At 36.8% G+C, this 10,869-nt stretch overlaps 1 protein-coding gene across 1 annotated transcript; it reads right to left on the bottom strand.

Moving 5' to 3' along the window:
• Window positions 1-1,582: 1,582 nt before the first annotated feature.
• On the bottom strand, window positions 1,583-7,294 carry LOC311082059 (meprin A subunit beta-like; the record flags this gene model as incomplete). The annotated part of the gene is made up of 8 exons (XM_084112803.1): window positions 1,583-1,675; window positions 3,003-3,079; window positions 3,213-3,383; window positions 3,511-3,951; window positions 4,036-4,260; window positions 4,347-4,502; window positions 7,107-7,116; window positions 7,235-7,294. 8 exons carry the CDS (start codon window positions 7,292-7,294, stop codon window positions 1,583-1,585), a joined length of 1,233 nt encoding a protein of 410 aa, XP_083968929.1.
• Between the last annotated feature and the right edge of the window lie 3,575 nt (window positions 7,295-10,869).

The following is a 10,869-nucleotide window of genomic DNA, read 5'->3' as shown; positions in this document are numbered from 1 at the left end:
TACTGTCTAAATGCATTAACATTAAAAGTGTGAGGTGAAACTCTTTTGCATAGACGTAAGTAAATGGGTTTGTCAATTAGCCTGAAAAAAAAAAAAAATCAGACCTTGTGCTTCCTCACATTGGAGTCACATTGGGGGTTTGCCAAATGATGTAAAAATTTTGAATGGTTTTTTTTTTTTTATCTTGTACATCCTCACATTGGAGTCTCGAGTTAATGTACAAAGTTTGGTTTCGATACGTGACAGCGTTCCTGAAATATGAACTACTTCCTGTTTTGGCGACTACGCCGCTGATTTCGTTTGGCTGTGACGGGCAAACGCTTCCGAAAATCAAAAATCCTTCTAGTAACTTTTGTGAGGCTTGGTCCAAGGATCATGGACGTCTAGTTTCGTGAAGTTCGGACCAAATTTGTGACCTGTGAAACTTTAGTTTCGCTTTCTGTTCAATCCACTATGGCGGACAAACGACAAGGACTGGTGATGTCATCTTTGCGAGCAACTTACACCGGTACTGACCGTACGTTTTAAAGTTGGAACGGTGTCTCTGTCTCAAAGGGCCTCGGCGCAGGAGCTGGCCAAAATTTTTCTCCCGGGAATAATAATAATAAGAAGAAGAAAACTTAAGAAGAACAATAAGTGTGCTGCTTTCAGCAAGCACACTTAATTATGTTATTAGTTATGAGTCAGTTGTTGATGACATGAAACTGCCCACCAATATCAAAATCAAACATACGCCCTTGATATTGGTAACTATTATGATTAAAGCTAAGATTAACATTGACTGTAGATTATATGAGAGCATCTCTTTTATTTAACAATACACACTTAAGTCTGAAGACAGATGTAGTTTTTTCAGTGAAATCTTGTGTGGTCAGGCATAGAGCAGTGATAATGGTGAATCGTCATGATTAAATCTCCAGCAAAAGAAAGCAAAGCAGCAAGATGATCAGAGAGGAAGCAGTCTTGGCACTGGAGTTGCAAAATATGTCCACACATTTACTACAAGAGGAGAGGAACACATGGGAGGATAAACATTAGTAATGCAATAAAAACTGCTCATTTAATTGCATATATATATATATATATATAATTTGTAAAGTGCATGAAATAAATCATTTCACAAAGAAACGGGTCTATTGAGGAAGTTCTGTTAGTAAATATTAGACAGACTGTTTGAATCACTCAAAGGACACAAATCCTTCACTAATTAAACTCACTGAATCTGTCAGAGATGCTCTGGAAACATTTTTGGGATTTTTTTTGGATGTCCTCAATTGTTGTAAAACCAATTCATAAATAAAGCAAATAGAGATGTAACTGAAACACATCCAAAAGCATCATAATCAAATCAAAGTTACTCAAAGCGTTTGAGTTGGAACCGAACTGAGTTGGGAAATGTGTATGAATACGCAGCACTATTTACGGTTATTACGTGAAACTCCTGTTCATCATTTCACTGCCGTAACAGATTGCTGTTCTCGTCATAAAGCAATGCTCTGTTGTGTTGGGATGCCCCTTAATGAATTAGTTTAAACTAATGTTGTAGTCTTACCCCTCAGTGGGCTCTGGTGTAGCTGTAGTGCTAGGTGTAGTTGTAGATGGTGTAGTTGTAGATGGTGTAGTTGTAGATGGTGTAGTTGTAGTTGTACAGATCGTCTGAGGTGTGGAAGGTGCTCTAAGAAACAAACAAAAATACTGTTAGAGTTTTATCATCAGATGCATCAGTTTATCTCTGAACGCCTTCTGACCAGTGTTTTATAACATAATTTAAAGACATGATTAGAATGGTAAAACATTATGTAGTGAGGTTTTGTGATACGTGTAAAACGTCACAATCAGTAAATAAGTGGCCAATGAGCTATCGCTCCACCACAGTATATAAGCCTGTTGTTTAAGCCTCTTAAGTGTCATGGTGGAAAGCCCGCCCCTTCCTTTTGTGGCTGCGCACTATGAAGGTGTGTTTTTAGCGTGTAGCTTAGCTGTTTGATCTCAGCGTTATTTAGTGACATTATGCGATTTTACTAGTTTAGTGTGACGTTGGGCTACCAGAGCTGTGTGGTGTGGTGTGCCTTCAGGACCCCCATCGGTTCAGCATTGCAGTGTTAGCAGAGCTAAATAACCTTGTGTGCCTTTTAATGTGAGATTTTAAAAGATGTGTGTTGTGTTTCACGGTCCTCTCAGTATGCGTTAAACTTTGTACATATTATAAACATTTCGGCGCAGCCCCACTGACTGGTCTAAAAAAGATGACTACTTTTGTGATGACCAACAAATGACTATTTTTGCTTATAACTTATGAACGATTTGTCCAAAAATCATAAAAGTGTTCTCGTTAGATTGGGGCCTCACGCAGAGTCGAATTATATCCAATTTTTCCATATGGTCCAAACCCCTCGCTCTTTGAGCCACGCTGCTGCTCTGGGTCCAGTCACATCCTTGTAATTTGTGTTCGTCTTGGTTTTTGTTTAGTTACATTTGATTATTTAGTTTGATTTATTTTCTTTTTAATGTGATCTTTCTTGTTTCTTTTTTTTTAATAGAAGCTGAGTGCTTCCTGAAGCGGTCTGGTTCTTTGCTGCACATTGCGCTTCACTTCACCAAGAGTTGTCATTATTGCTGTGTCATTATTTGCAGTGAACTTCGTGGGTCCTTTTGTGCACCTGGTGCTGTCAAACTGCCCGTTTTCACATGGGAAGCCTCAGCCCCTGAAACGATTGTTAATTTTCCTTTTTTTTCAGTTGCTAAGAATCGAGCCACTTGCTACACACGGCATGCTTTACCTGCTTTTTGTTACATTTATAACTTTAAAATAGCAGCTTAAGCTTCCAGCTTTAAAGATGTGACAATATTCACCCAATATAGCATGTTCTCTCCTACATTATTTCTTAAACAAGGTGTTTATTTAAGTACTTTTTAATTTCATGGATCATTGAATAAGAGAACAACAGAGGTTAAAAGGATATTCACCTTGAGGCACAGGGTCCCTGCTTCAGTGCACTTGCGTCAGTAGAAACGTTGAAGTTCTTCACTGTTGCTTTAGGGCAGGGCAGAGAGTCTTTCTGAAGAAGCCCTGAGATATCTGGATTGGTACACAACATTTATAAAGTGAGACACAATGGAAATACCATTCCTGCCCAGTCATCATTCTAATAACGCCAGTTTGCTCTTAATACTGCAGTTGAACTTGTTCTCTGTTACTTCACAAATCCTACCTTGCATGGAGAAGAGAAGTATGAGGTCACCACCCTTGATAAACTCTCTTCTAGTGAGATCCTCTTTTGTCAGGAGCACAAATGAGGCTAAACCACCCAGAAATACAGACTCATCATCAGTGTCGAATGTAAATTCAATGTTTTGAGGTCTGTCCCAGTAATAGCTGCCACCTGTTAGAACAAAACTTTTAAAATAACTCTGAAAGCTTACAGATAATAATTTATAATAATAAAAAATGTTGCACATAAACACATGAAAAATTACAGAGAAATAATCAGATTGCATTAAAGATCTAACCATTATAAGTCAAATCAGGGTCAGTGGTGATGCTTTGCTCAAAGGACATGCGCTTCTGTATGTGTGGATTCTGGTCAAGGATCTGGACGGTTATTTGTCTCCATGGACAAGGCCACTGCAACTGGTCATCATATGCACCAGATACCAACTGAACAAATATTGAAAGATCATTTCTGTCCACATTTAACCGAGCCAGAAAGCGATAACCATCACTGAAGTAAGACAGTGGCATTGTTAAAACACCGGACCCATGTTTCAGCTGCTTCTCAAAGTCTCTTATCTGCCATGTGAGGGGACACTCGGTCTCTGAAACATTGATATCATCCAGTGAGAATCCTCCACTGGAGTTTCCAGCTCCTTTACGGCCTTCAAACACAACTTGGAAAGATGTATTTGCGTTCAGTGGCACGTGATGCAGCTTCCAGTAATTACCAGGGGTTTCTGCAAGAAATGAAGCGGTCAGTAACACTGAAACACAGGCCTATATGACTTGCAGTCTGTAAAGTTCTGCAGGAAGAGACGGACCTGTGATCTGATCCATGAGTCTGAGAGTTCCTCTGCTGTCTGCTTCATCCTGGTACTCTCGGATCCAGATGTTGAGCTGGTCAGACTCATTCCCGCTGTGATAGTAGTAGAACTGCAGGCACTGGACTTTGCAGTCTCTTGTAGGGGTCAGTGTCTTGCTCTCCAATCTGGCTGCGTCTCCCTGGCTTCTGCCCTCAGTGCTGAAGTGCATGAAGAAAGACGTCCCTGCAGGCATGAAAACAGGAGTGTGTGGTTTGGGGAACTGGGAGGTACAGTGACTGCAACTGTGGATGGAAGTGAAGTGATCTCACCATTCTTCTCTTTGCCCAAGTAGCTGTGGTCAGTCACATTGATGCCACTCACTGACTTCACTCTCTGCCAGCCATAACCAGCAGCAGAACAGACACTCATCTGACACAGAGATTCATCATCAAAACTACAGTGGTCAAGGAAAGAGATGGAGGAATCTGCAATGCAAACAAACAAACACTGAGACTAAATAATTTCACTACCATTTCAATTCATCACAATGGTCATTGGTCCCCTAACAAAAAAGAAGTATAATTCAAGTTCATTTTATTTTAGTATACTTTATGTAAAATTACGTGTCTAGTATCTGTAAAGCCGCATTTTTCCATCTTAAAAATATATCTAAATTATGCCATATGCTCTCAATGACAAATGCGGAACAATTATTTTAAGAGTTCATGACCTCAAGGCTAGATTATTGTAATGCTCTAATGCAGTGGTTCCCAATTCCAGTCCTCGTGACCCACTGCTCTGCACATTTTGTATGTCTCTCTTATCTGACACACTCAGTTCAGTTCATGGAGTCTCTCCTAATGAGCTGATGATCTGGTTCAGGTGTGTTAAATAAGGGAGACATACAAAATGTGCAGAGCAGTGGGTCACGAGGACTGGAATTGGGAACCACTGCTCTAATGGGTGGTTGCCCTGCACGCTTAATAAACAAACTACAGCTGGTCCAAAACGCAGCAGCTCGAGTCCTTACCAGAACCAGGAAGTATGACCATATTAGCCCGATTCTGTCAACACTGCATTGGCTCCCTATTAAACATTGTATACATTTTAAAATATTGCTGATTACTTACAAAGCACTAAATGGTTTAGCTCCGCAGTACTTGAGCGAGCTCTTAACGCATTATAGTCCCTCACGTTTATTGCGATCTCAAAATTCCGGCCAGGAATTTTGGCGTCTACGCTAATATTAGTCTCTCTGTTTATCCCGAGGTTTACCGCAGTCCGCCAGATCCAGGCCGTATCCAGATCTGTTGAAGGACCCGCGCCTGGACACGCTCACACACACACACTCCCATTCTGATGAAGGACCTGTACCTGGACACGCTCACACACACACACACACACACACACACACTCCAGATCTGATGAAGGACCTGCACCTGGACACGCTCACACACACACTCCCGATCTGATGAAGGACCTGCACCAGGACACGCTCACACACACACTCCCGATCTGATGAAGGACCTGCACCTGGACACACACACACACACACACACACACACACACACACACACACACACACACACACACACACACACACACACTCCAGATCTGATGAAGGACCTGCACTTGGACATGACGACAACGCAGTCCAGAAGAGTCAACTAGTCTCTCCCCTGTGAAGGCCTCCTTCCCTTCCCTTTACCTCTGCACAGATAAAATGTTGTCAAAATGATTCCGGTTCACATGGATCCACGGAAAACGAAAAAAAAAAAAAAAATTATGCAGGCCGGACAAGTAATTTTGGAACCTATTTCAAAGTTTGCGTTCTCGTGCCACCAGAGTATATAAAAGTAAACGTTTAAGTACACATAAGTGTGACAGTAGTAAAATTTAAGTGCACAACTAGCTCACAATGTTTCTCATTTGTACTGCATCTGTACTACAAGTGAACTTATAAGTATACTAGTGTTACACGATATACCGGTACTAGTAGAAAGGTATCACGATACCCTGCTATTAAAAACGATACGATATTAACTTTTATTAGTACCGGTACTTCGAGTGACAGTACTCTAAATAATAAGAGCAGTATTTCTTAATTTGCGTAGCTGTGTGACAGCAGGAGTCAGGACGTGTACATTCACTAAACAACGGAAGCAGAACAGTAAAATATATACGCCCAGAACTTGACAAAGAAACGTGCATGCATGAGAAAATAAAGCGCAGGACGTGCTCGCGCTGCCGGGCTCAGACCTGAAGCGCGCGCACAAGCCGTTCAGACAGCATACGATCGCGACTTCAGTTCTCTTTCGCGGACTATTAGGTTTGAATAGTCAAAATGATATGTAAAAATGCACGTCCTGGCGAGTATTCACGTAAACACAGTCGGGTATGTCTTTAGTGAACGTAAACCGTTTGTAAAAAGAAATCGTATATGTTCCAATGTATTGGATATGTGCAGGTCTTAAAGGGCCGGACCGGCAGCGTAATATTCTGTGTGATTAATGTTAATCCAACAACAAAAGAAAATAGACAGTCACCCAATGCTTGACTGAATAAATTTAATCTGTTTATTAAGAATCAGTCTATAGTTAATTTATAGAGTGAATACCTTATTTTTTCAGCTATACAGAAGGTCTATTTAGCTTTCAAAAAATAAATTAAGCACTGTTTATTTTATTTGTCTCTTATAGTATTTGTCATATTGTTTGTAATTTGCTTTTTTGCTTATTTTTAATAACAAAGATACAATTAAATTTAATATCTATATTATAATTATAAAATTACATTTAAAAAATATTAAATGACTCGTATCATGAAATAAGATTTTGGTCATCCCAACCTGTTCAGAGTTGTGAAAGGTTTGTAAATGTTAGCATGATTGATAATAACGTGATTGTTGCAAACATCTCGGTAAGGACGTTCACACTGACATGTAATTATTATTATTATTATTATTATTATTAATAAAGGGGAGGGAATGGTCATAAAGCAGGGCAGGATCATACTGGTCATGTGAGTTTTTAGCTTTTTAAAATTAATTTATAAAACAATGATTTGTACTTGCCTGTACCTGTACTTACCAGTTGGGTTCTGAGAACATGAGATATAAAAACAAGACAAAGAAAAATAGATTTAGCCTTAAAATCAACAGCTGTATATTGCTTTAACAATGACAATGTGGACAATGACTGTCCACTATCTAACTTACATCTGATGCTTGACCAGGAGCCAAAGCCAAGCTCAGCAGAAGAAAAGCACATACATGCATTGTCACTGGAAATCATAATGAGCACATTTGATTGATAAAGTTTCATCTTGTCACTTATTAACCTGCAAGCTATTTAAGTTAAATGTAACAATACATATATTTAATATTAATCAATGATTAGAAGACCATTAACTCAGGAAACTAAAAGAGGGATACATACCAGTTTGCAGTCGGTAATGAGGCTTTATGTGTTCAAATGTGAAGCGAGAGTCTTTTAAGCAGCAATGCCTAAAACCCACCCTGAAAATTACTGGAAAAACCAGCTAGATTGCAAAGTTAACATAACAAAAATGGCTGTTTGTTTGCTCATTTTGGTCTTTACTTAAAGATTTCAGACTCCAGCATCAATAATAAATATTTTGATATTTTAGCTGATAAAGAAAATCACTGTAAACCACAGCTTCACATGGCTGGTTATTTGTTTGTTTGTGCGTTTGGCAAATGCTTTTATCCAAAGTGACTTACATTTCTTAATGCTTATAATATAATATATTTCTCATACTCTCATACTGTGATCAGAATCCATATCGGATCGCAATAGGAAGTTATTTTAAACATTTGGTGGTGTCTGAAAGTGTATCCATTTTCTCAGCTTAAAACTCAAGGTTCTGTCATGAAACTGATGGCACAGGCTCTGAAATTGAACATCTAAGATGAGTGAATGTTCTTTTACTCCTTATACTGTGCATTATTGTGTGGTCTGCCTTTTAATTCTTAAATGAGCAACAGTACATAAGTTTTAAAAGCAAGCGTCATGCAGGAGTAAAGCATAAGCAGCAGCAAGCTGTCACAGTGTGGGTTTGTGTCTTGTTCTTGTCTGTCATGTGTTCCCCTGTCTTTTCATGTTTAGCTGTCTCCCATTATGTTGATTAGTCTTCCCAGAGGGTTGTTCCATAAAACAAGATTAGAATACAAGCCAGGCTTATTTTGGTTAGTCAGACTTATTGTCGGTGGATTCTGTTTCATAAAGCAAACTTAAAATAGTTCAAACTCAGTTACCCTGGCAACTTATGCTGGGAAACTAGCCTGGTCCAGGGCAGGCTAACTGTCAGGCTAAGCCTCAGCTGTTACACAGATCCTCTAACACTGACCGACAAGAACACAATGATATTACCACTGACACTCTCTCATACCATTATTGGACTTTATTAACCACTATTAGTCCAAACATAAATACACAGTATACAGAAAATCAACTTAAATAAGGCTACAATGATAAATTAGACTATATATATATATATATATATATATATATATATATATATATATATATATATATAGATATAGATATATAGATAGATAAATACAATATATATACTACAGGTTTTCTTTTTTTACTGGCTGAATGTTTTGTGCCCAAGATTTAATTAGATTGTTTTAAAGATTTATGAATACATTTCTCTCTGGTTTGTTTGGCAGCTGTAGTACATGTTTATGATTATTAGAAGAACATTAGAACACAATCTAAAAAAAAGCTTTTTAAAGCAGAAGTTAAAATCACTAAATTAAAAATAAATAATTACAAAAGCACAATATAAATTTTAACTGGTAAGATGAATCTGAGCTTAGTAATTGACAGTATATTAGCCTACATTTGATTTACCCCAATAGTCCCTTTACAGTTATTGCTATCATAAAAATACACTTGTAGGTTTAAAATTCTAAATAAGGGACATCTAATGTCCAAATAACAAATATTTTAGCATACATATATATATATATATATATATATATATATATATATATATATATATATATATATATATATATATATATATATATATATATATATATATTATGTCTTTCAATTCAAACACATTTAACACAATTATACAAATGGACAGTTCCTTTAAAGACATCATATTTTCCCCCAATAAATATTCCTTATTTTTCCTTCTACTTTTTTTCTTTTGTGATAATACCCACCAACACATACATATGATTTAAGGGGAAAAAGACAAAAAACAATAAATAAATATTAATAAAAATCTAACATTCACATATTTATATCAAACTCTTATAATGACACATAATTCCTAATAGTTATTCAAGTAATATTATTTAAATATCAAATATTCAATATTAAATAAGTAAATAAATATTTTTATTTTATGATTTTAGAGTTGCACATATCTTTTCAAAATGTATACATTTGCTCTTAATTTCATGTTATCCTCTCCATAGTGTACTTTAGAAACTAAATCTAACCACTCATTTAAAACTGGGGATTCTTGCTTTCTCCAAAAAATTATTGCATTAAAAGCTGTAATTCTCAGCATTCTAAATAAGTATACATCATCTTTATTAAGTAGCATAGGTCCTATACCCAAAACTATATTTTGTATCTTTATATATTTAGTTTCTTAAAATAAACTTCCCTGAATTAGGCTACTTCTGTTCACTGAAGTACTTCTGTTCGCTAGAAATTCACTGCAACGTATCCAACATCCTAAAGATAAATTATTATAATTAGAAGATATTTCTAGTATTATAAAATATCGCATATTAATTTTCCAAGCAAAATGTATATTTTAGTCAGAATTATTGCGCTCCTATTTGGCGCGCATGCACGCATCAGCGCTAGTTCAATATGAAGATTAGCAGCAAAATGGATACATTTGCATGACTTTCTAACATTTACAGATGGAGAATATAACTGGAAAATGTAAGTTTTGCACTGAGGAAAAAAAAACAGCATAAAATATAGGCTGTTTGATGGTGGATCGATTTGATCCACGATCGACCTCTAGGGCTGCATCAGAAACGCGTGCACACGCAATTATCTAGACTTGATAAACCTGGATCAAATTAGTGAGATTGCGTGAATTTCAATTACCTTTTATGGAACCACTTTAGCCCCAACTTATTTGTTAGGCTCATTCAAGTCCGGTTTTGGAGTTTAATCCCCGCTTTTCTAAGCGTCTTTTATGGAACAACCCTCTGGAGTCTTAGTCTTTGTCTTAGTTCAAGTTTATTTAATAAAACACTGCTGCATTTGGATTCTGCTTCCTGCCTCTGCATCATAACAGAAGCATTTGTAGATGCTGTGAGAATACAGCAACTTATATCGTGGATATGAGAAGTTACAGTGAAAACAGGCATTCAAGAATTTTTTAATGTTGTTTTAATTTTCAATGTTGAGTGAAAATGTTGTGAGAACAACGTTCATGGAACGTCCTTACGATTGTATTTTTCCTTGACGAACATAACTGTTCTGAATCCCATCAGGATGTAGACTTTGACAAAAATGGGATTTTCTCAGCTTTTTGCTCAAAATGTTTTTCTATTTATGAAACTTACCCACATTCAAGTGTTGATAAAAAAGGAATGCCTATAGCTTGAATAAAACATGTTTTTATTTTATTTCTAAGCAGAGGGTCTGTTCTTTCTTTTGATATATATCGCATGTTCAGATATTCATACAACAAAATATTCTGGGAGCCATGAAACATTTGTGTTAATTGCCAGTAATGGTGGCAACTTTTTTAAAAAATATTCAGGAATAACGTTTGCAGTCATATACATTTATATATTTGTTATTGTAATATAGCTCTTCATTTAATTTCATAATTAGT

The sequence above is a fragment of the Abramis brama genome, assembly GCF_963993115.1.
Source record: "Abramis brama genome assembly, chromosome: 4".
In the NCBI taxonomy this organism is placed as follows: Eukaryota; Metazoa; Chordata; class Actinopteri; order Cypriniformes; family Leuciscidae; genus Abramis; species Abramis brama.
Note: the sequence above shows the minus strand (reverse complement) of the source record. Positions and strands in the feature narration are given on the sequence as shown.